The 25,791-nt window shown below is 37.6% G+C and overlaps 1 protein-coding gene across 8 annotated transcripts in view; it reads right to left on the bottom strand.

Annotated features, from left to right (window-relative positions):
* The window catches only part of IMMT (inner membrane mitochondrial protein), a 36,355-nt gene extending 13,815 nt beyond the window's left edge, over window positions 1-22,540 (bottom strand). For 2 of the 8 annotated variants that reach the window (XM_055327254.1, XM_055327255.1), the window contains exons 1-7: window positions 22,387-22,540; window positions 13,119-13,192; window positions 11,969-12,158; window positions 7,842-7,956; window positions 5,924-6,061; window positions 5,475-5,570; window positions 2,342-2,478 (exon numbers count right to left, since the gene is read on the bottom strand). In XM_055327254.1, coding sequence (XP_055183229.1) covers window positions 2,342-2,478; window positions 5,475-5,570; window positions 5,924-6,061; window positions 7,842-7,956; window positions 11,969-12,158; window positions 13,119-13,192; window positions 22,387-22,431 — 795 coding nt within the window. In that variant the 5' untranslated portion in view covers window positions 22,432-22,540. The remainder of the gene's footprint in view (window positions 1-2,341; window positions 2,479-5,474; window positions 5,571-5,923; window positions 6,062-7,841; window positions 7,957-11,968; window positions 12,159-13,118; window positions 13,193-22,386) is intronic. The other 6 variants (XM_055327256.1, XM_055327257.1, XM_055327258.1 and 3 more) reach the window with 4 other exon arrangements.
* Window positions 22,541-25,791: the final 3,251 nt, after the last annotated feature.

Raw genomic sequence — 25,791 nt, 5'->3', positions numbered from 1 at the left:
TTGTAGGTCTGTCTACCAAAATCAGTTTAAGGATAAGTAGAAAGTTTATACATTCATACAGTCCTTACTCCTCCAAAACATCATCTTCAAGAATGACCCTCTCTAACCGGTAAAGTGAAAATCAACTATTATCAAATCCACTGCCCCACCTGGAGCTGAATTTTGTAAAATGTTATACACACACACAGAAAAGGGTTCCTTAAAAATCCTTATAGAGGTCCAAGGATAAGCTATTTTGTAGAATAAACACTAGAATCCTACTATTAAGCCAAATCCAACTATTCCAAAACACTGCTTTGAGAAAAGTAATTCTGTATCTATTTTAAGAGCCCTTGTGCACCAGTTTTGTTTTTTGTTGTTTTTTTTACTAGAAGAAACAAGAAGTTGGAATCCATTTTTAACATTTCAAACCTTCTGTTCATTCATATTTCTGGTTATTTTGTAACACTAGCTAATACCCTCTAATCTAATTAACCACTACTATAAGATGTCCTTTAGTTGTAAAAATCTTGATCTCAACAGATTTCATACGATCTAAATCCACACGCATTACATATTGTGTGTTCACTGGGAAGAGGAAATACCCTCTTACATAGTCCTCTGCCAAAGTAAATACTATGGACACTTAAATCTTCTAATAAGACGCCTGGGTGGCTCAGTTAGTTAAGCATCTGCCTTCAACTCAAGTCATGATCCCAAAAAGGTCCTGGGGATGGAGCCTCACATGAGGCTCCCTGCTCAGCGGGGAGCCTGCTTCTCCCTCTCCCCATCCCGCTCATGCTCTCTCTCAAATAAAAATATTTTTAAAAAATAAAAATAAATAATAAAGCTTCTATTCAGTGTCCTGAAACATACCAATCTACTTGCATTTGAACCCAACTCCCTGCCTTCCCACATCTGCATAACCAAAATATTAAGTATTCTCTGCGTGGTTTCCACTTTCTTGACTGAACTCTGACTGAAATTTAAATTTCTTCTTTCTTGTACTTTGAATAAACCAAAATTTTAAGTTTTTTTAAAGGCTGCAATTTCCAGCTATTTACATCAAAGCCTTAATTTAACTTTTTTGTGATTTATGTGCACAGGACTAAAACAATGCAGTGTGTTTCAATTTTGTAAAAAGTACACAGTGTGGCAAAGTAACTTTACTAATCATGCAAGATCCTGATCCTTGAGATTCATAGTTTATGTACTTATTTTTACTCTTTAAATGACCTAGTATCAAGAAACATTTTTATACACTGAATAACTGAATGTAATTATAAAAAAAAAATTAACTCCAGGTATTAACAGTTTTAAATCAATGTAATTACTTTATTCTCTAAAGTGCTCAATGTAAGTTAAATAATCATCTTTAAGCATTTAAAATAGCTGGTGTCAGGGGCACCTGGGTGGCTCAGTCAAGTGTCTGACTCTTGCTTAAGTCTTATCTCAGGGTCATGAATTCAAGCCCCATATTGGGCTCCACACTCAACAAACAAATAAATGAAAATACTAAAACAACTGGTATAGGGGTACATGGGATCTCTATTTTTTTTTTCTTTTTTTGAGAGAGAGAGTGTGAGAAGCAAGGGTGGGGGCAAAGGGAGAGGGAGAATCAGGCTGGCACTATGCCCAGCTCAGAGCAGACACAGGGCTCAACGCTCGATCTCCTGACCCAGAGATCACGATCTGAGCCAAAATCAAGTAGGATACTTAACCGATTGAGCCATCCAGGCATCCCTCTGTATTATTTCTTATAACTGTGTATCAATCTAAAAGTATCTCAAAAAATAAATAAATTAAATAAATAAATAAATAAATAAATAATGTATCTCAAAGTAAAAAATTTTAAAAACATGGCAAAAAGAATATAATTTTTTTTTAATTTTAATTAAAAATGGTTGGAAACTTTAAAGTGAAAAAAAGCAAATGACAATGGACGCCTGAGTGGCTCAGTGGTTGAGCGTCTGCCTTTGGCTTAGGGTGTGATCCTGGGATTCGGTATCGAGTCCCACATCAGGCTCCTTGCAGGCCTGCTTCTCCCTCTACCTGTCTGTCTGTCTCTGTCTCTGTCTCTCTCTCATGAAATCTTTTTTTTTTTTTAAAAGCAATGACAAGTAATATTCAAGCACTATTAAGATATGAAAGCAAATATGAACTAATTCTTGTACCATATCATTGTTGTGAGATAAAACAGTATATAAAACTCATTAAAAATAACATTTAAAGATTTTTCCTGCCTTGCTTATTTAAAAAAACAATTACTCTAGGTAGTAGTCTTCACTTACTGAGAGAAAGCCCCTACTAGAAGGAAGAAATCAGTCCTAAATACTACATCAATACCCATTCTTTGGCTGACCTCCGAATTGTCCATGGCTGCTTTCAAGATGTTGGAGTGTGCGTTGACAGCCTGAACCGCAGCATTCTGAGCTACAATGGCCTGTCGAGTGATGTGAGCGGTTTGGCTCAGAGCATCTTCTAAGCTCTTGGCTACAGCTGAAATACATACAGAAGAGTTAAAAAACAAATCCTTCCATTGAACATAACTTTAAATTTCCCTTCTTCTCCTACTGAGTCCTCCACTGCATTTCCTCAAAAATGTAAGAACAAAAAATATACAGATTTAGAAAATCAGTTTCATTTGAAGGTATGGTAAAATGCTAGTAGATTATTAAATCTGGTGGACATATCTATGGGGATTCATTATACTATTTTTGCTTTTATATATAACTGAATTTTTTCAAAATAGTGTTTTGGGTTTTTTTAAGACAAAAAAATGCTTAAAGAAGGCTAGCATAGACTTCAAATAGAAGAACAAGGTTTTAAGCACTGTTAGCTCCTTATAGTTATTAGAGGCTATAAATTCAGCATAACCACCAGCATTTTTCAGTTTAAATAATGATCCTACAGATCCACAGGGAAAAAGAGGTGCCCATTTCATCTCCTCAGCAGGAAGGGATACTCATAGCAACTTATATAACCAAAATACGAGTAGATAACAGATATGAGAAAAAAGATAAGGAAACACGTCAACAAAAAAGAAAAACTGGTTTGGGAATGGACAGTGTTTTTTCCATAAACGAACTCCAGAAACAGCCAGATAGATACCAGTGTGCAAGAAACTATGACCTCTAAGATCATATTTCTATATGCTGCTTCAGGAATTTTTTAAAAATCCAATAAAAAAAAATAATGTAAGGGGTGATTCTAGATATAATATTAAAATGGTCAAATGAAGGGAATCCCTGGGTGGCTCAGCGGTTTAGCACCTGCCTTCCGCATAGGGCATGATCCTGGAGTCCCGGGATCAAGTCCCACATCAGGCTCCCTGCATGGAGCCTGCTTCTCCCTCTGCCTGTGTCTGTGCTTCTCTCTCTCTCTCTGTCTCTCATGAATAAATAAATAAAATATTTAAAAAAAAAAAAAGGTCAAATGAAAAAGTGCCAGTGAGAAGACTAATTTATCAGATATCAGATGATTAAAAAAAGGGAAAATGTATTTGGCAGGTAAGACAAAAACAAAAGATGATTTTAAGCAAAAGCAGCTTAAGCTAGAGATAAACAGAACTTATGAACCACCTGAGGTACTTGTGCAACAAACATAGAAGAAAGGTAATGATGACAAAAGACTAAGTCATGAATGTGAGACTGGGGTCCACTTGAAGACACAGGATATATGAAGAGAGGGGTATAATAAAGAGAAAAAGAGGCAGGGAGGCGTGAGTTAACAGGGGCACATGAGAGCACAGAAAACAGTAAACCACTTCACAGTGGCTCACAGACCCAAAGCCTTCTTCAGGTCTATTCACTGTACTTTGATTCCTCTCCCCCGCACTTTCTTCTTTGTTTTGTTTTTGCTATTGAGTTGTAGGAGTTCCATATATATTTTGGGCATTAACCCCTTTTCAGACACATGGTTTGCAAATAGTCTCTCTTATTCCACTAGTTCCCTTTTTGTTTTGCTAGTTGTTTCTCTTGCTGTACCAGAAGCTTTTTTAGTTCAATGTAGTTCCATTTGCTGATTTTATGTGCTATGATTCTTGATAAAAATTACAAACACACTAATTTTAAAAAATAAAGCTTGGGAAAAAACTAAGAGGTGACAGACAGAATCCTTAAAATTTTCATTTTGCCCAAAACAAAAGAGAAGAACTAGACACACACACAGAAAAAGGAGTGTGATGAAATAGACATCACCATCTTAAATGTACAACCTCAAAGAATCTACATAATAAAAAGGAAAAAGTGAAAAGTAAAAAAAAAAAATGAATAAAAGAAAAAATTGATCTTGATTAGATATAGTAGAGAACTCAGGAAAAATTAGGTAGTAGAGAAAAAAGTATAGAAATATTTCACATATTTAGAAGTCTTCACTCAACATTCTCAATTATTTGTAACCATGGTCAATAACTCAGAAGAATGCAACAAAAACAAAAACAAAATCCAAGGAGCCAAACTAAAGCCCTGCACCTATGCTCCTTCTGTTCTTTCTACTCTACACAATTCTAACAAACCTGCCCCCCCAACCCCCAAGTAGGGCAGAACCAAAGCTATTAGAAGGGAAACATTCAAGACAGACAGCAGAAGGAAGTCATGGGGAGAGACAAAAAACAAAAATGAAAACCTGGAAGTATAAAAACAGCTGCTGTAAGACTTAAACATTTCGGGACACCTGAGTGGCTCAGTGGTTGAGCATCTGCCTTTGGTTCAGGACATGATCCCAGTCTGGGGATCGAGTCCCGCATCAGGCTCCCTGTGAGGAGCCTGCTTCTCCCTCTGCCTATGTCTCTACCTCTCTCAGTATCTCTCATGAATAAATAAATAAAATCTTTAAAAAAAAAAAAAAAGACTTAAACATTTCCCAGTTCAGCAAAAAGCTGCATACTCCCACCTGCAGAGACGTCATTATACTGCAGCACAGTACAATAATGACATCCCCTCTGCCTTAAGACAGAAAAATACATTGGTAGGTATCTTTTTCAAAACTATCAAAAAGTTTAACATAAAATCGAAACTTAAAAAGGAATATGCTTCAGTTAGCTGGAAACCAGCAATGTGTAGAACATTCCATCCCCTGCCAATGTCACTTAAGGGGCCCACTAGATACAAAGGCTGGTAATAAAACAGAGCAGGAGCTATTTTGACCTGCACAAATAAATCTATGAGTTAAAACAAAAGACACTCAGGGAAGTTGCCAAAATATAAACAATTTCTGTTCCACAGAATACAAAGGCTCTTTAGCACAAACCCTAATAAACACAAATGGATTAAGTGCAGGTATCATTCGGAGTTTTCTCCAACTGTACACTTTTACCCAGGTAAAAGAAGATTAAATGGAAAGAATATAAATGATGACATAAAAGTGGTGCATAGAGAAATGCTACTAAAGAAACCAAAGTAACTGACAGGTGAGTAACATGTGCCAATGGCTTCGGAAGACAGCAACTGACGGAGATGACCGGAACTGTTTAAGAAGCAGTCTGGTTTACATACACTCAATCTTAACTTGTTCTTGTTTTTCCTGTTGTGCAAGGCGAGCTGCAACTTCTTCGGGTGGTCGCTCCCGTACAGAAGTTGAGGATGCTTCCTCTTGCAGCAAAAGTAAATAAGAGGAAATCACATTTCAGCACAAAATTTCAATAGCTCAGAGGGATAGAAAAACACCATTGTTTGTACTTGCCAGTTCTATCAACTGAGGGCATTTTTGTCATTAGGATTCTAAAACCACATCATCAATGATTCCAACATGAATAAAAGATCAGCTCTTAAACCTCGTGCTTTCAGGGATTTATTCAGACTCTGAAATTCAGAAAATTCCCTAAGCAAATCTGCAAATAAAAACCAGTATAAATGGGTACTTAAAAACTGTCTAGAGGTTACTGAGGCATTAAACAGTTCTGATGAGCAAATCATTTATAAAACTACAATTATAAATAAACTACCTGAAGCTGCAGGCTTGGGTTGCCCTTCACCAATTCCAGGGTGCCCAGTTTTTATAGATTCCTCATGCTGAACCGCAGGGGCTGGGACTGATGGTGTATCACCTGCTGCAGAAATAACTCGAGCTGCCTCTGTAGGTCCTACAAATATATGTTACTCACGATATTTATAGTTTCCTGGGTTAACACAGGAGCACACAGGAATCTACTACTATTAGCACCCACTTCACATCTGACTCCTTACAAATACACGTACTGCCTCTACTCAAACACGCAAATAGACAATGGCCCTCTCCCCCATAGACATAAACCCACACAAGATGGACAATGGTGGGAAATGTACAGAGAAAGGAGTCTCATCAGCACCCATGGCATTTTAACCATCAGCATTCTCAGGCAGGGCTTCTAGTAACCGTACTAAATGGTATTAAATCCTAATGTATGAGAAGTGGGCATAAGATTTTCGTAACAAAAAAAAAACAAAACAAAACAAAAAAAAAGATTTTCATAACAAGGGAAAGTAGCAACAAAGGAAATCAGAGTCTGTCATGAAGAAGGTAGACAAAAAAAGTAACCAAAAAAATATTTTTTAACTGCTTTGAACAGTGGTAGAGATGAAAGAAGAGGTGTGAGCAAGAAGAGTATGACAGTTTAAAACACAAAAGAAGAAACGAAGGCTGAAAAAAAAAATCAAGAGTTTATAAACAAGTGTTGGAAAAGAAAATGAACAATTCTAGAGGTAAAACAGAAGAGGAAAAAAAGAGCAACATAATAGAGAAAATAAATTTAAAACTGAAAGTCCCATTTAAAAGATAAAGCTGGATTATCACAAGCTTATTAACTGTTCTCCTTGCCCTGCCCTTGGTCCCTTTATCTATTCTGCACAACAGCAAATGATCTTACTCAAATAAAAGTCAGAGATCAATCCCTAGGCTCAGAACTCTCCAAACACCTTCCCATCTCACTCAGAATATGAAGCAAACATTTTAAAACGGCCTCCAAAGACTGCCTCAATAGGCTTCCTGCTTCCTCATTTTCTCTCTTTTCTTCCACTCCAGTTTCCTATGTTCCTTACTAGTTAAATATACCAAGCCTTAGCACTAATCCTCTCCCTAGGATGCTTTTCTCCCATTAGCCTTTTATACATGCCTTCCTCTCTCATCTCTTTCTAGTCTTTGCTCAAATGACACCTTCCAGGTGAGGCTTTCCTTACCTACTCCATTTCAAATTGCAATACTCCCCCCAACACATCACTTCTGACATCCTATACACTTTACATGTATATTTATATATGATCTTCGTCTCCCTCATCAAACTAAGAAATATTTGCAGAGTTTGTGTTTGCTTTTATTCTTTTATTCACTGCAACAGCCCCAGTACCTAGAAGGATGTTTGGCACATAGCAGACAATCAGTGAATATTCGCTGAATGAAAGCAAGCCAAGAGGTTAAATTGAGGACAGACATGACTAAGGAGAATACAGATCAAATAAATACTAAGCAGGTTAGAGTTAGATAAGTGCCGTAAATTAGGACAGAGTAACTGGCAAACCATGAAGTGAAAAAAAAAAAAAAAAAAAAAAAAAAAAAAAAAAAAACCCAGACCACAGCTAGATCACTAAGAGGGGAAACAGGCTAAGAGTCAGAGGGGGAAAAATATAAAGAAAAAGTGTTGCAAGCATGACGATTCTTGCCATTATCCTCACTCAATAGCTACTCACAATAAAGTGCAATCCCACTCAATTCCTAAAATGAATGTCAAATGATAGGTATGATTGGTATAAACACTCATTCCCTGGTGTGAACTAGGCCCCAGAAGAATGCTTCACTGGGTGAGGGCTCACTCTTAACCCTGGGTACAAATACATTTAAACAATTCAATTACCAGTAATTTTTAAAAAACTGATTCTAAGTATAGGTACCTGGTGATGAAGCTGGAGTACCTTCTCCCTTCTGTTTTTGGAGTTGTGAGGCAGGCTGTTTAGATTCTTTCATTACCTCTGATACACTAGAGATTTTCAGTGGACCAGACTGAATCTTGGAAATAAAAGACATGTAACATTTCAGATGTAATACTGTTTAAAAAAAAAAAAGGCAATATACAATAACTTGTATTATTTCAAAAGTCAAGTCTTTCAGGTTTTTCATATAAAGTTAACACTTCACAATATTATCTTATTAACCACAGTAAGGCAAGAGAAGCCATCATTCTAGAAAAATGCAGCCGAAAAATTTCACTCCAAATGACTGGCCCATATTTTCATAGTAACAAGGCCCACTCTCTCTTAGGACAAATAATAAAGTACACAATACAGAGCCTTCCCTTTAAAAATACCATTTCTTGGGGTACCTGGGTGGTTCAATTAGATAAGCATCTGCCTTCAGCTCAGACCATGATCCCAAGGTCCTGCTTCTCTCTCTCCCTCTGCTGCTCTCTCACTCTCTCAAATAAAATCTTTTAAAAAATAAAGTTTCTTTTATGTATACAACATTGAGAAGACCATTTCCATCTGCTTTCTAAATCAAATTCCATTGTCTTCTACATTCAATTAGAAACAAATAACTTTCAGAGGCTCTGAGTAAAACTCAAAGTATTTTGTTTCTTTAATCTCTCGATTCATGAAACTGCACATTAAAAAACACAATAATTGCAATGTCCACTTTTCTCTTTCTCACTTACCATGCCTTAAGTTTAAGACCCTGTTCATTAACAGGACTGCCTGGCAAAATTTGCTGGCAAAAATTACTGAGTAACTGAAATATTTTCATTTACCACGTATGGTATGCCGTTTTGCCAGAATTTGGCAACGGAACTCAGATATATCAAAAGAGTACTCAAATATAACAGAAATGGTTCTGAACTTTGTCACTACCAGAAATTAGAAATATATGCATTTTTTATTAAAATTTTATCATTTAAATCATAAAATACACACTCACTATAACAAAATAATATCAAGACATAATAATGGTTTTATTTTGCCCCTTTTACTGCTCTTTTCCCTTTACAGCACTCTTAGGCAACCACAGCCAATAGCCTGAAATCTATCTTTCCACCCCAGAGCTGATGGCAGACACTTAACCACCGAGCTACTCAGGGGTCCCTCAGTATTTTAATGTAACTGCAAAATCCACAACTTGGTCAATTATTCTATTTTTTGGACATTCAAGTTGGTTCCTGCCTTTTTTGTTATTAAAACATCCTTGTCGGGCAGCCTGGGTGGCTCAGCAGTTTAGCGCCGCCTTCGGCCCAGGGCATGATCCTGGAGACCCTTCCCCAACCCAATACTGTTTTGAAATATTCTTGGCTACATTATTTATCCTTTCATGGGAATTTTAAAATCATCTTATCTGATTCTTCAACCTCTAGAAAAATCCATTAGAATTCTTATTAGGTATATGTGTGTGTATACAAATGCCATGTCTCTCAAATATATACAAGTTTAGGGGAAATCTGAGAGAAATGCATATTTGAGAAAAAGGACATTTTTATGATATTAAGTCCCATCGAGGAACATAGTATTTGTCTCCATTTAGGCAGGTCTTACTCCATGTCCATCAAAAAGATTTTAAATGTATCTTCTCTTAATATTTATACCTATACACAAATAATCATGTTGGCACCAAAGGAATTATCATAAAATAAAATGCATAGTTTCTAAAAGCAACAAGTTGGTAATAATGCACAGGAGTAGAGAATGAATAAATGGTGAAAATTAAAAACTAAAACCCTAACTGCTACTGTAATTCAGAGATGAGAAAATATACTTTGGTATATGTAGTGAAGGATGTAGGTTTTGAAGAGAACATTAGTAGGCAAAAGAAAAGGTCACTCTGAGTACAAGACCACTAAGAGAAAAAAAAGTACAAGTAGAAGTGATCTTTGTTTAGCTCTCTGCTTTAACAAAGGCCCTTGAAACAGTGTTTGGTACATAATACTCACTTGATCGATATTTGCTGAATAAATGAATGGAAAGCACAAGGCATATTTTTTTTGTAAGGTTAACTGGCATGAAGCTAAGGATTTATGTGCAGGACCATTCAGAGATAAGGCTGGAAAGATAAATAAGAGCCAGACTGCAATGTGTATTAAATGTCACCCTAAAAACCAGCAAAAACCATAAACTACAGAATAAAGGAACAAATGGCTAGCTCCCAGGCTAACTTTTTAACCACTCCTTGCTTTACTCTCCTTATACTGAACATGAAACAATCTCTAAAGTCTCTCTAGTTTTTATATTCTGTGGTCTCCTGTCTTTCAAACGATAAGAAACGTAAAAAATTTACTGGTAAGTGATATAAAAATATCATGAAAATGTGATAGCACTTATTTTAGATAATTCTCTGGTACTGATATGAGCATAGACTAGATTATGTTAGGAGGGGAGATCTCAGCAGTGGAGAGAGGGAGGAAAGTCTTGGGCGGGGAAGAGAAACAGGTCTAGTTTGGTGATAAAGTATTAAGTTTGATGATAAAGTCATAAAGGTTAGAAATGGGGTAAGGACAGCTGTAATCCAAGAAAAAAATAAATATCAGAGATTAAACAAGATAGCTAACAAAATATAGGCAACTATGAAGATGAATCCAAGAATTCTAACCCAACTGTGTGACAGCATAGTGCTATCTTTAACATAAAAGAGCAAATTAAGGGGCAGCCCGGGTGGCTTGGCGGTTTAGCGCCGCCTTCGGCCTGGGGCATGATCCTGGAGATGGGGATCAAGTCCCACGTCCGGCTCCCTACGTGGTGGAGCCTGCTTCTACCTCTGCCTGTGTCTCTGCCTCTCTGCCTCTCTCTCTCTCTCTCTCTCTCTCTCTCTCTCTCTCTCTCTCTGTGTGTGTCTCTAAGAAATAAATAAAATCTTTGAAAAAAAATAAAAAATAAAGCAAATTAGGAAAAGTGTAACTTCTGAGGTAGGGCAGAATGGACCTGCCAAGTAATCCAAATGGGAATGTTCAGAAAGACTGCTAGAGTGGAATGAGAAGAGGCCATGACTATCGAGAGATAATCTATGAAGAATGACACTTGAAGTCCTGTCAAGCAAGAAAAGAACACTATTCTCAACTCTTCAGCTTACTCCATTCTCCTAGAATTGCTCTCAGCTATTTCTCCTGGATCGTGTAGGTTAAAATAGATTTTAGAATGAATCTACAGAATTCTGTTCCCTGACTACTGAAGCTATAAAACTCTCTTGGCCAACATACACATTTTAAAGTTCATGTGAAAGAATATATGATGTAGAAGACTATTTTGAAAAAGCATGATAAGGTTGGGGGAAGCTATCAGAAGACATTTGCTTTCTCAAATAATAACGCTGTTATAAGATTTATCTCTAGGTTATGCTAGATACTAGAGAATAGAGGTCCACTCACTTTCTAAGAAAATACTGATCAGTATTGTTCAGCATTACAGTACAAAGAAACACCCACAACCAAATCAGGAAAAAAAAAAATTGATGACCTCTTTTGTGAATTTTTTTTTTTCAAGCAGTTGTTTGGGTAAAGAAATATTTAAGATGTTTAAAAAAAATTTAAACCTAGGGGAGGAGGAGAAGTTTCAAACTCTGAACATATACAAAATTCCAGAAATACCAGGAGATATTCCTGTCAACCAACCAGTAAGTAGCTGAAAATTCTGTGACTTTTGTTTTATGGTCTAAAAAGAGCCACTACTAACCATAACCACTTGGGTTCTGTGCCATGACCATTCATTCTGTTTATGCTTTTAGTGTTTTAAGTCATGGCTTGATAGCTCCAACAGTGTAGGCTGTCACAGACCACCCTCCATCCACAGGGCAGCAACGGTTACCTCTGCTCAAGCACCCTCCTCCATCTACTCTTGTGTGTCATGCAATTATTTTCTATATAATGGGTACTAAATGAGAACACTTAACTCCAAAGGAATAAAAATCCAACTCTACAGATTAATGTTTAAAAAAAAACTAGCAAACACACATTTAGCAGGTTCTACTGAATTATTTTCAAGATGAAAACAACCTGCTTTTACAAGTATTCCAGAGGATAAACTGAAATATTGTTTAAAACTCTTACCGGCTTCTTTGGCAATGGAACAGAATAAGGTGGGGAACCAAGAACCATCTCAAAGAGTTTGTCTGAGTAAGGTATGGTTTTCTCTATACTTTCCCGGAAATGGGAATCCCATTTGGCATACAGGATAGTACCACCAATACCTCCACCAACAAACAAGAGGCCAGCTCCAACAATTTTGCCAGGGGACAACCTAAGTGAAAGAAATAGGAAAACACATTTACATTTCTTGGCTTTCCCAAAGACACTTACTTAGACCAATGTAAAAGTCTCAAAAATCTCTAACTTCTACCTCTCTACTGATGATTCAGATCACAGCAGCCAAGTTTATTACTACAGCTGCACATCACCCTTTCCTGATTTGCTGTAAAACATGTCTGCAATAGGAAATAACATTTCCTACTATATTTCCTACTATATTTAAGTATAGTAGTATCTAGAATAGGAAGAATGAAGTAATCTATCCTGTAACACTTAAAACTCAAGATGTTAAAAAAAAAATGTAAGATGTTCATAATAATGAGATTTGCTTTGAACCCAAAAAAGAATAATCACTAACTTTCAAAGCTCCTCTCTCCTTAATATAACATTTCTTTTTCTTTTTCTTTTTTTTAAGGTTTTATTTATTCATGAGAGATACACACAGAGAGAGGCAGAGACACAGGCAGAGGGAGAAGCAGGCTCCATGAAGGGAGCCCAATGTGGGACTTGATCCTGTAACTCTGGGATCATGCCCTGAGCCAAAGGCAGAGAGTCAACCACTGAGACACCCAGGCATCCCAACATTTCTATAAACACAATAAAGTAAACCTTTTACAGAAGAAAAACAATACAAATATCAAATAAAACAAATATTTTTAAAGTTACAATATGCTAAGTTCTGGATATAAATCTATTTGCTACAGAATGGAAGACAGCACATGAGGGAGGGAGGCTATCTACTTGGATGCCATCCAACTACAGTAGAACCAAAGAGACATCATAACAAATTTTCACCTATAAATAATGTGCCAAATATTACAGCAAAGCTCCAATGTTTGTATCCCTTAACAAAAAATATTTTAAGCAGCTATTCCCATATTCATGGAAAAGAGATACACATACCCTTTAACACACAGTTAAAAGCCTGTTTACAGGGAGACATATCACATACCTAGAACTGCCTGAAGTAGAGTATCTACGGCATGGTCGTATTGGACGGAGGACAAATTTCCCACAGAGGCAACTCTAGAGAGGAAGAAGAAAACATCACAGTCAATGCAGAAGGAATCTGGAAAGCTTAAAGGGTGGTATCTCAGATTAATATTTTTATTACAAATGTCTTTGTTAAACAAAAAATTATTTTACTTTCAGAAATGAATTTACCATAAAACTCTTATAAACCCTTTATAACAGTGATGCTTCCAGTAACCTAAGACTCATATAAGATTATTTTTAAGATTAAAAAAATTATTATCAGATTATGATCAATGAGCACTCTTAAGTGTTATGTACATTAATTATTTCTTGGATATGACTGGAATTTGCCATATGCTTTTTTTAATTGGCAAGAAAAAATAAAATAGCATAAAATATCTACTTTTACTTAGTAAGATTAATTCAGACATCTGAAAAATCACCCACAGAAAACATTGCATTGTAGGATGTATATGAATCTACTAGAGAGAGATCCAATCTTAGCTTAATTTATGTAGGAAACCAAATTTCCCATCTGTAAGATAACTATGGGATTGGTCATTTCCTAGAGGCAGTCATTTCAATCTGAAAGTTCATCTTGGTTTGCCTTAAACTGAAAGTCAAAAATTTTAAAAAGAAAATTTTAATATTATAAATGCTTAAGTAAATACTTATCTCCACGTAACCTATCTTTATTCAAAAGCAAATGATCAGGCCAACCTCTGAAATTTGTTTTAATCAGAGTAAAGCAAATGTTTCTTAACAATATGTGGATACCTTAAATAAAACAAAAGAACACTTATCAAAATACTTTTGGGGAAGGTTTTGATAAACTTAGTTATTCATAGCAATCAATCTGTAATTTCAAATTTATTGCATCAATATCATCTTTCCTTACATCAAGCAGAAAATCAAACTGTAACAAGTCAAGGGGGAAAAATGAATTCTCTGGGTTCCGTGATGAAACTGCATTCAAATATCAGAAAAACACAAATTTCCTTTTAGAAATATCCTAAGTTCAAAAAAAAAAAAAAAAAAAAGAAATATCCTAAGTTCAAAAAAACTCGATCACATGATTAAATACCACATAAAATAACTCCACAATTACAGCCGCAATTTATGCTCTAAGCCTAAAAGTAAGCATTAATGTCTTAATACATTTAGGAAAAAAAACATAAGACAACAAGCTAGATGTTTTACAACATTTAAAGAAGTCATAGTTGGTATTTTAAAAGCATTTCAATTATTATCTAACGTGTAGAATTCTCAATATTGTTCAACTGCTTTTAACAGAAAAACATGTTTTCCTATTGTCCTGTAAAGTGGGTTATACGACATTTTTAAAAAAAACCACATCTACTTCTATGTCAAAAGAAATATTAGGAAACCATTAGAGTTGTATTTAAGATTCTATACTTTCATAGATACAAAGAAGTATTCAGGTCAAAAATTAAGACACTGGTCACAGTGGATAATTAGCTAACTGGAACATCAAGCAGCAAACATAACAGTGAAAATCTGAATCAGGGGAGTACAAAACCAAATTAACACTAGAATGAATGCCTCATTTCACATCAATATTTACTTTTGAACCTGTATCTTTTTCCACCTTATACTTTATCTTGACCCTCTACCCTCCCTCAACAGAATATATATGATGCAATTACTTTTTTTTTGTAGTCCAAACTGTCAATATTTTATGGCGCCTGGGTTTTCTCATATTCTCAGAAAGTCACCATCAGGTTATAAAGTAATTCTTCCACGTGCCTTCTACTATCATAGTTTTCTTCCTTTTACGTATAATTCTTTGATATTAGTCTGAGGTACAGATCCAACTTTATTTTTTTCCAAATATCTACTCAGTTGTCCCTAAATCATAGACCTAACAATTTTTTCTAGTGACTTGAAATGCTACCTTTAAAATACATCAAATGCCTCGATGCATTTAGATTTCCTACTTTGTTCCAATGATCTATACTAATACTGCAGTGTTTTAACTACCGCATCTTAGAAATAGCTTTTAATCTGGTAGGACTTGTCCTGAGAACTATTATTTTTCACAATTTTTGGGTTATTTTTTTTTTAAAGCTGAGTTATCAAAATGCTTTCAATTAAACAACATACCATTAATTATAAGATGCACTCTGGGGATATCTGGGTGGCTCAGTCAGTAAAGCAACTGCTTTTGGCTCAGGTCAAGATCAAGATCTCAGGGTCCTGGGATCAAGCCCCACCTCAGGCTCCCTGATCAGTGGGGAGGAGTCTGCTTTTCCTTCTCCCTCTGCCCTTCTGCCACCCCCTCATGCTAGCTTTCACTGTCTCTCAAATAAATGAAATCTTAAAAAAAAAAAAAAGACCCTAATTTAAGAGAGAATAAAATGTGGGGGGGAGGGGGAAATCATGGCAAAAAATTGATAGCAGTAAAGTTTCCTACTCTGTATGAGAAAAAAGCAGAAATAAGGATTGTAGCATGACTCAAATTTATAGGGTTTTTATCTGAACAAGTGGCTCTTGATTTTTAAAAATTTAAGTATCCCATTCATTAGCCTACTCCCATATTCTACATAGCATGTAATATCCTAAGTAATTTTAAAAGTCAAAAATTTATGGGTTTTTATGGTTTTATCACCCAAGTATGAGTCCCTAGACACCATAGTGCAGTTTTATTATTAAAAAAAAAAGAGGATATCTTCTAAGTCTCTTAATCTATAGGTTTTTTTCTCTAATACTTGGCCAATGGACCTGACTTCAAATTTATAGCATATCATTTTGTTACACTGTTTGTGTGTCTATGTGTCTGTGTGTATATAAAATCTGTCTCTCTACTTCAGGCCATCTCAAATACCTGGTGTCAAGTTTTCAAATTTTTTTCCTGTCTGTAATAAAATTCAGTTATAAAACTCAACCATTTTAAAGTGTACAATTCAGTGACATTAGTACATCTTCAGTGCTGTACAACAACTGTCACCACTATTTAGTTCTAGAACATTTTCATCACTCCAAAAGGAGATCCCTGTACCAACTAGGCAGTCTCTCCATTCTCCCCTTCCCCCAGTCCCTGCAAACACTATCTACTTTCTGGCTCTACAGACTTGTCTATTCTGGATATCTGATACAAATGAAATTCTACAACATGTGGTCTTTTGAGCCCAGTTTCTTTCACTTGGTATGATGTTTTCAAAGTTCATCCATGTTGTAGCATGTATCATGTACGTATTATGTGGTTTCTTTTGGGGCTGACCAGAATATTTCATCTATGGATATACTATATTTTCTTTATCCAAACATTAGTTGATGGACATTTGGGATGTCTCCATCGTTTGGCTATTGTAAATAGTGCTATATTCCTCGGGAAACTTTGTTTAAACACCTGTTTTCAATTTTTGGGGGTGGAACTGCAGGGTCACATGGTAATTCTATGTTTAACTTTGCATTATTTTACATTCCCACCGGTAATGAATAAGGGTTCCATTTTCTCCACATCCTATCACCTATAATTTTATGTTTTCATTATAGGCATCTTAATATGAAGTAGCTATTTTATTGTGGTTCTGATTTGCATTTCCCTAATGCCAATGGATGTTTATTATGTTTTCATGTGCTTTCTGACCACTTTTACATCTTCTTTGGATAAACGTCTATTCAAGTCCTTTGCCCATGTCTTATTAAGGTTGTCTTTTTATTGTTAAGCTATAGTTCTTTACATATTCTGACTCTAGATCCTTATCAGATATATGATTTGAAAATATTTTCTCCCATTCTTTTCACTCACTTCAGTGTCCTTTGATAGAACAAAAAATTTTAATTTTGATGAAATCCAATTTATCTTTTACTTCTTTTGGAGTCGTATCTAAGAAACCATTGCCAAATCTAAGTCATCCCCTAGAGCTCTCTTTCTTATGCACCAAGCTAATCTCTTTGTTTATATAAACTAAATATCCTACTTTAACACACTTCTTCATTCTGGAATACCTTTTAATAATAACCTATCATGTAGAAAGAACTATACTGTTTCAAAGCAATTTGCCTTGACATAACTTTATAATCAATGTTGCAAGGTTAGGATTACTGCTTCTAACCTATAGAAACATGATTTTTGAAAACAAAAAAGAGGGTGCCTGGGTGGCTCAGTTGGTTAAGGGTCTACCTTCGGCTCACGTTATGGTCCTGGGATAGAGCCCCATGTCAGGCTACCTATTGGGCAAGAAGTCAGCTTATCCCTCTCTCTATACCTCTGTCCCTTCCCTCACTTGTGCTTTCTCTATCATATATTTTTTAAAATAAATAAAAATAAAAACAAAAAAGATAAAAATACAACACCCATGTTATGTTCTTGCACAAACCATCTATTCCTTAGCTCCAAACTAAGGTAAACATACAAAAAGAAACCAAATTCTAGGGGTGCCTGGGTGGCTAAGATGGTTAAGTGTCTGCCTTTGGCTCAGACCATGATCCCAGGGTCCTGAGACTGAGCCCCACATCAAGTTCCTGGCTCAGCGGGGGGGGGGGGGGGGGCACCTGCTTCTCTCTCTCCCTCTGCCTGCCACTCCCCCAGTTCTCTCTCTCTCGTCAAATAAATAAATAAAATCTTTAGGAAGCAAGCAAGCAAGCAAACTCTAGCATTACAACCTGGAAACGAGACTATAATAAGTATCTCCTCACATGAACCCCATTCTGAGGTTCCAGGTTTCCCCTATAGACTTTGCCAATGGCTGTAACTGACCATGTTTTGGTGGGTTTTGTCACAAGGACTCCTCCCACACAAACAAAAGACACCTAGAAGTTAACACCTACTTCTACATTTGAAATGCACATTAGCATGTGACAACTTTCTCAAAGGCTAATTTAAAATATAAGAATCATGAATTAGAGATCCCTGGGTGGCGCAGCGGTTTAGGGCCCGCCTTTGGCCCAGGGCGCGATCCTGGAGACCCGGGATCAAATCCCACGTCGGGCTCCCGGTCCATGGAGACTGCTTCTCCCTCTGCTTGTGTCTCTGCCCCTCTCTCTCTATCTGTGTGACTGTCATAAATAAATAAAAATTAAAAAAAAAAAGTTTAAAAAAAAAAAAGAATCATGAATTAAAGGACACTTGGGTGGCTCAGTCAGTTAAGTGTCTGCCTTTGGCTAAGGTCATGATCTCAGAGTCCTGGGATGAAGACGGGAGTCTGCGCCTCCCCACCACTTATGTGTGCAAGTGCACGCTCTCTCTCAAATAAATAAAATCTTTTTTAAAAAATAAAAGAAAATAAAAGAATTATGAATTAAGGTTAAAAATATATCACACAGGGCAGCCCGGCTGGCTCAGTGGTTTAGCGCCGCCTTTGACCCAGGGCGTGATCCTGGAGAGCCAGGATCGAGTCCCACGTCGGGCTCCCTGCATGGAGCCTGCTTCTCCCTCTGCCTGTGTCTCTGCCTCTCTCTCTCTCTCTCTCTCTCTGTCTCTCATGAATAAATAAGTCTTTAAAAAATATATATACATATATACACACACATATACACACACACACAAATCCAGAAAGTTTGGCATTGAAGCAGTATTATCTCTCAAGAAAGACACAGATCTCTATCTTAGAAAACGTACCCTTCAGTTACAACAAGCAAATGGCAAGTATTAAATACGGCAAAAGAAGGAACTTAATACTTTAGTTTTCCCTCCATACATGTATGAATATATATTACTCATATATTCCCACTTGCATGTCTTAAGTTACGATGTAAATATTCCAAAATGGCTTGAAAGCCACTGGCCTAAAAAGATGAAAATAAGGAATAATAAAAAATGATCGAACACCAATAAAAGCAAAGAGCAATGATATATTAAAGTACTTTCTACCATGTATACTTGGCAGACATTACTGCTGAGTAACATAGTTTTTACAATCCTAATGAAAAAAAAAATTCCATAAGACTCTAAAAGGGCAATAGCAAAGCAGGAAAACATCAAAGAAGATGAAGCTTGACAGAATGGAAAAGATTTTGACAAGTAGAATATTCTGGATAAAGTTGACAAAATCAAACAAGGAAAAGAAAATTTGACTAGAAAGCTCAAAAGAATCTAAAGAACCATCTGCTGGGGATGAAAGTTCTGAGAATTGATATAATCCCAAGTAACAGTATATAAAGAGATGGGGCAACAATGAGATTATCACATACATCAGAATGGCCAAAATTCCTAAGACTGACAACACCAAATGCTGATGAGGATGCAGAACAAGAACTCCCATTCATCACTGCTAGGAATGCAAAAGGTACAGCCACTCTAAAAGACAGTTTGACACTTTTTTACAAAAACTAAACATATAATACAGCAATCATGCACCTCAGTATTTACCCAAGAGCTGAAAACATGTTCACACAAAACCCTACACATGAATATTTAGACCAGCTTCACTCATAACTGCTAAAACTTGGAAGCAACAAAGACATCCTTCAGTAGGTGAATGGGTAAATTGTGGTACATCCAGACAATGGAATATTAGTCAATGCTTAAAGAAAAGAAAAAAAAAAGAAGGCTGTCAAAGCCATGAAGAGACGTGGAAGAAAGTTAAATGCACATTATGAAGCGACTGAAACCAATGTGAGGAGGCTACACACTGTATGATTCCATCTATATGACGTTTTGGAAAGGCAAAACTAGAGTTAATAAAAAGATCAGTGGTTGCGAGGAAAGAAAGTGATGAGTAAGTGGAGAATAGAGGATTTTTAAGGCAGTGAAAATACTCTGTAAGATACCAGTAACGACTGACATATGTCATCATACATTTGTCCAAACCCAGACAATGTACACCAAAAGTGAGCCCCAATGTAAACTATGGGCTTTGGGTGATTATGATATGCCCATGTAAGTTCATCAACTGTAATAAATGCACCACTTTGGTGGGGGATGTTGATAATGGTGGAAGGTAAGCAAACGTGTGGGGGCAGAACATCTCTACCTTCCCCCCAAATTTTGCTGCAAAGCTAAAACTGCTCTTTAAAAAGTCTTAGTTAGGGGATCCCTGGGTGGCTTAGCGGTTTAGCGCCTGCCCTTGGCCCAGGGCCTGATCCTGGAGTCCCAGGACAGAGTCCCACATTGGGCTCCCTGCTGGAGCCTGCTTCTCCCTCTGCCTAGGTCTCTGCCCCCCCCCCCCCCGTCTCTCATGAATAAATAAATAAAATCTTCAAAAAATAAAAAATAAAAAGTCTTAATTAAAAAGAGAGAGATGGGAAGAGAGGTTGGACCTTGGGGATATATTTCGAGGTACAAGTAGCAGATTCAATAAAGGAAAAAGGAGAAAGATAAAGAGCCCCTAGATACTACATAAGAAAAGCCAGAAAGCAAAAACAGCTTCACAAAGCAACAATGTCAAAAAAAAAAAAAAGGCAACAATATCAAATGCTATAAAATGAGAAGAAACCAGTGAATTTTTACAAGATCCCAATTTCGAGACCCTAAGAAAATGCGGATGCAAGCTAGAAAAGGGTTCATATTTTAGTGTGAAGCTTTAATCTGTTTTCTTCTAACTTCCTAATTGGAATCCCAATAAGTAGAAAGCATTTTCATCAAGACAAGGAAGGAAAAAGTAGAAAAATTTTAGACTTTATGGCAGACAAGGAGATTGGTGACAGCCATGACATAATCTGAGGGCAGAACAAGAGTGTTCCATGAAAGGAGAGCTCTGAAGACAAACCAAGAGTTCTGCACTCAAAGAGTTCTTCTAGTCCCACTTGGGTACTACATTAGGAGGGATTCTAAGATGGCCCACACAATTTCCACCCTGTTAAGCCCATGATTAGGGTTGCAAGACAAAAGGGATTTTGCAGGTGTGTAACTCATCAGGTGACTCTGAGTTAATCAAAAGGGAGGTTTTCCAGGTGGGCCAGGCTAATCTTAAAGCCTTTTACATGCTGATCCAGAGATCAAAAACAGGAAAGTTAAGAGAGACTTCTGAAGTCAAAGAGATAAGGTCCTGGTAGCCTACAAGAAAGCAAACATCCATGTCACTGAGCAACACACTTGGAACAAACTCTAAGAGAGTTAGGTGACAGCAGGAAAGAAAACAGGGACTTAGGTTCCTCAGGTGCAAGGGACTGAATTCTGCCAAAATGAACTTGGAAGAGGACTCTGAGGTCCAGATGAGAACCACAGCACAGTCAATGCCTCAACTGCAACCTTTGTGTGGCACTGAACAAAGAATCCAGACCATTCATAACCAGAAAGTCTAAGAATAAATGGGTGCGGTTTTAAGCTGCTAAGTTTGTGACACCTGTTATGCATCAAAAAAGAACTAATACAGACCCTGCTTGCCTACAAAAGCTGCTTCTATCCTGGCAACAAGTAGGGAGACAAGCAAACTTGAAGGGAAAAAAAATAAATAAAAGCCTGACATGATTTCTCACTCACTCTGACTAGAGATTTTGTTCAATTGCTGCTTGGTGTGCAATACATCTTCCAACATAATAATTCTGAAAACTGTGAACAATAGAAATAGAAGTTTATTTCCAACTTTAGAAAAGTACTTTGACAAGCGTGCAGATATAAGTCACTGGGTGTCTAGGCTACCTGGATGTCTGCCAAAGTTGTCCCAGCACCTGGAGAAATACATCCCCAAGCTAACCTCAGAAATGAGCACAAGGTCATGACTCCTGTTCTTCCTCAGTACCCAGAGTTCTTACTTCATAAACTACAATCTCTCATTTTTGTTCAGAGTAAGAATACCTCAGAGGCTCTCTAAGCTACAAAAAAGAAGGTCCTTCCCGAGTAATTACAACCTTGACCCCTAAAAATGTGGACTCTAACAGTCCCAACACCTCCTTAATAAAGATGCAACAAGCCAAGGCTATAGGCGTTTCCTGCTGGGAACTGTAGTTCTCCCCGCGACCTTCAACCACTGGCTGCGCGAAACCTATCACGAGCCCAACCGGCAACCCGAGCGCCAGCAGCCACTATTGGTCCCTGCCTGGGCCAGCGCGCCGCTGATTGGACGACGCGTCCCCGAAGCCGTGCTGACCGTCCTGCGCCCGCCTCCCCACCACCTTCTCTCCACACCCCATCCCGCTTAGAGCAGTAACCCTCAAATCATCCCAGTCGGGCGAACCCCCTAATTAACTGCTTCACGGGTCGGCCCAGGACTCCCGCGATGAGGGCGGCCGCGAAACACGCCTCTCTCCCGGGGCCTAGTCAGAGCGAAAGCCTCTCCCATTTTCCGCTGGTTGGCCGGAGTCCGCCTCACCACGCGCTCTCCCAGCGCCCCCGCGCTCACCTGGGCGGCGGCGGTCACACCCGATAACTGGCAGGCCCGCAGCATTTCGGCCGGGCTCGGGCACAGCTGGTGTACGAGGGAGCTGCCGCGGAGGCGTTAGTAAGGGAGAGCGTGCGTGAGGGCGTCCCTGCGTCCGTGCCGCCTCTCCGCGCCGGTCGTACCGGAAGGGCAACAAACCCCGCTGCGCACGCGCAGCCCCCTTTCTCGACCCCGCCCAGGCCGCCCTGAGAGGCGCCCCCCCCCCACCGACCCCGGGCGGAAAAGGCTATTTCTCCTTCCGGGTCGCTTTCGGAATTGTGGTCTGTATCCGCTAGAAGGGGTTAGTAGGTGAACCGGGAGGGTGAGGGGAAGCGCGAAACTCGGGCTTTGATCAGTGCGGAAAGAACTTATTATTCGTCGAAGAATTCAAGGAAAAAAACATCCCAGCCGCATTTGTCAGCTGGGTATTTCGTAGAAAGCAGACGGTTTGGCGAAAGTTACGTAAACAATGGTGTTTTGGTTTGCGTGTTTGTTTGCTTTGACAGCCTTTCTTCAGGGAGTCATCCTGATTATGGGAGATTGGGAGGACGAACACTGGAGAGACGTTTGTGCGGAACGCGTTGTTCGCGCATCTAATAAATGGCAGAGCAGGGATAGAAACCCACATCCTTCGGGTTCCACCGCTTCTACTCCTAGATTTAAACCACACTAATTTTCCCACTACGTTTTCCTTTTACAAAGATAATTTTGATGGAATGGGTCGGAAGTTAAGGAGATCAGTGTAGAAGAACTCTTCAAAGCATTCCACGGAGTCTGTAACCAATATTTAGTATGTTAAATATTGAACACAGTATTCAATACTGTTATTACTAATAATGATCTTACCATCACAATATCAAAAGAAACTGAATAACGTGTATAGCCGTTGCATTTGCAAAGTGCTTTTAGGTCTTAACTAGGCTATTTATCACAGCATGGTGTTCTTGGAGTTACGGTTTTACAATATGGTGGTATCACAGTATGATACTAATCCCACTTGTAAAATGGAGAAAGGAATTTGAAAATTACCTAAAATCAAATACTTATGTCCGTATATATTCATTGCTTTTCAGGGTACTTTAAAAATTATATTACGCTCTCTAATTTCATATCCCCATCACCTAACAGCCCCCAAAGCAGTCTCCCATTTTTAAAAGTAGTTTTAGCAATTAAATTGCAGTCTCCCCAACCCCTCCCACCCACCCCCACCCCGTCCCTGCCCACTGCTGTTATACGGGGTGATGCCAGTGTAATGAGTTTTCTAATATCTTGGCCATAAACCTCTCAATACCAAATAAGCAATTTAAATCTACCCTAACCGTGTGTGGCCCAGCCACATCCTGGGCCTGAACATCGTTACCAACTTCAGCTTCCAAATCTCAAACTCCAAAATTGATTTTTGTTGTTTCCTCATCTCCCATTTAACCAAATCCTTAATCTTCATACTCCACGTGCAATTTATGGATTTTTTTTTGCTTTGAAATGGACTCCCCCAAGGTAACATACAAATTTAAATCATTCCTCTGTTCAAAAATGTGCAAGGACTTCCATTATCAATTCAAAGAGTATTTGTGAAATGTCTCAGTACTTTTTCAGTACACGAGAATATGTTTAAGGCTCAATTTAGCCATCTTAGGTGGGAGATTAAGAAAGCAATGATAGTAGTCAAAGCTCATCACCCACTTACATACCCTAAAACCTAGAAGAATTAAAGGATATGATACTCCTCAGTTGGTTCTCAGAATGTGAACGGGGACCACTAGGGAGTCTGAAACCTTTTCAGAAGATCCATAAAAATCAAAACTACCTTCATAATATTAAGATATTATTAGCTGTTTTCACTCATTTCTCATAATTTTACAGTAGAATTTTTCCAGAAGCTAGGTGACAAGTGAAATTACAACAGACAATGCATAAGCAAATTTCAGAATCCAGCTATTAAACCATACTTTAAAGAGATTTGCAGAAAAAGTTAATGATACTGTTCTCAGTATTTTTTTTTATTTTGGGAGAGTTACTTTTCATGAGTGTATTTTTGTTATGAAAATCATAGTTTTTTTACTAAGTATGGTAGGCAGAATAATTATTCCTGAACATAGCATATTTTCCTAATCCCTGGAACCTATAAATGTTACCTTACATGACAAATGAACCTTGCAGATGTGATTAAGACTCTTGCAACGAGGAAATTATCCTGGATTATCTGCACAGGGCCAATGTATGGTTCTTCTCTACAACCTCCAGAACAGAGCCCTGGATATTTTGATTTAGCCTTATGAAACTCATTTTAGATTTATGACCTACAGAACTGTAAGATAATTTGTGTTGTGTTAAGCCACTAGGTTTGGGGTACTTTGTTACAGCAGTAATTGGAAATATAATTAAAAGCTCTTTGGAGTCCTCGGTTTTTAAGTATGTAAAGAGGTACTAAGACCAAAAGGTTTGAGAATCACTGCTATATAAAATCCTGTAACTTTCTGTCCTGGCTCCCTGTCTTCTCATCTTAGCTCTTCCTGTTCTTATTGCCAAGAATGACCTTGCTCTTGTTAAAATCCATCCCATTCTTTAAGACTTGTGTTACGTTCTCTTCCCTCATCATCTCAATCAGAATGCCTTCTCTCCTTAACTTCGAACTGCTCCTGTGAATCATCTGTCTTGTATTTATGTTCTGCACTTGTCTCATTAAAGGTGAACTCCTTGACACCAGTGTTGATCCTTATTCATTTCAATCAGTATCTGGTGTCATTTATTGTATATGCATGGAATCTTAACCAACAAGGATAGGTTAGAGATTTGTTTTCTGTTTGAGTGAACATTGGAAAAATGTATGATCACTAATTATCAATAAAATAAGGAACATAGAATTGTTTAGGAAGGATTGAGATGCTGTTCTACCAAATGACAGTGTTAACGATTAGAAGAAACTGTGTGTGATATCCTTAGGATATGTACATTCATTTAATTATGATTGGCATTCAATTTTTTAAAAATTTTAATAATATTGCTATGTCCCATTCATGCAGCCTAACATCTAGCAGCTTTGAAAGGAATATGTTATTTTTTGAAAGTTAATAAAATGAGCAAAATGAAATTGTGTAACCTTTATTTATTTATTTATTTATTTTTTGGAATTGTGTACTTTAGACGTCAAATGCTCACTGAAAATTTAAGAGCCTACCCAATGCCAGACACAGTACATAGGTACTTGTTCTTCATAGGCGGTGAAGAACTGCTTGGCATATAGAAGACATTCAATAAAAGTTGCCTTGACCGTTACTTTTTTCGTTGTTGTTTTTTTTTTTTTCCTCCCCTTCTTTTTTTCTTCGACTCCACCCATACCTTTTCCTTAATTTCCTTTCGCCCTGGAGTTTTAGACCCAATGCGGCT

Source organism: Nyctereutes procyonoides, unplaced genomic scaffold (assembly GCF_905146905.1).
Source record: "Nyctereutes procyonoides isolate TBG_1078 unplaced genomic scaffold, NYPRO_anot_genome, whole genome shotgun sequence".
Taxonomy (NCBI): domain Eukaryota; kingdom Metazoa; phylum Chordata; class Mammalia; order Carnivora; family Canidae; genus Nyctereutes; species Nyctereutes procyonoides.
The sequence above is the reverse complement of the archived record's forward strand: the minus strand, read 5'-3'. Positions and strand labels throughout refer to the sequence as shown.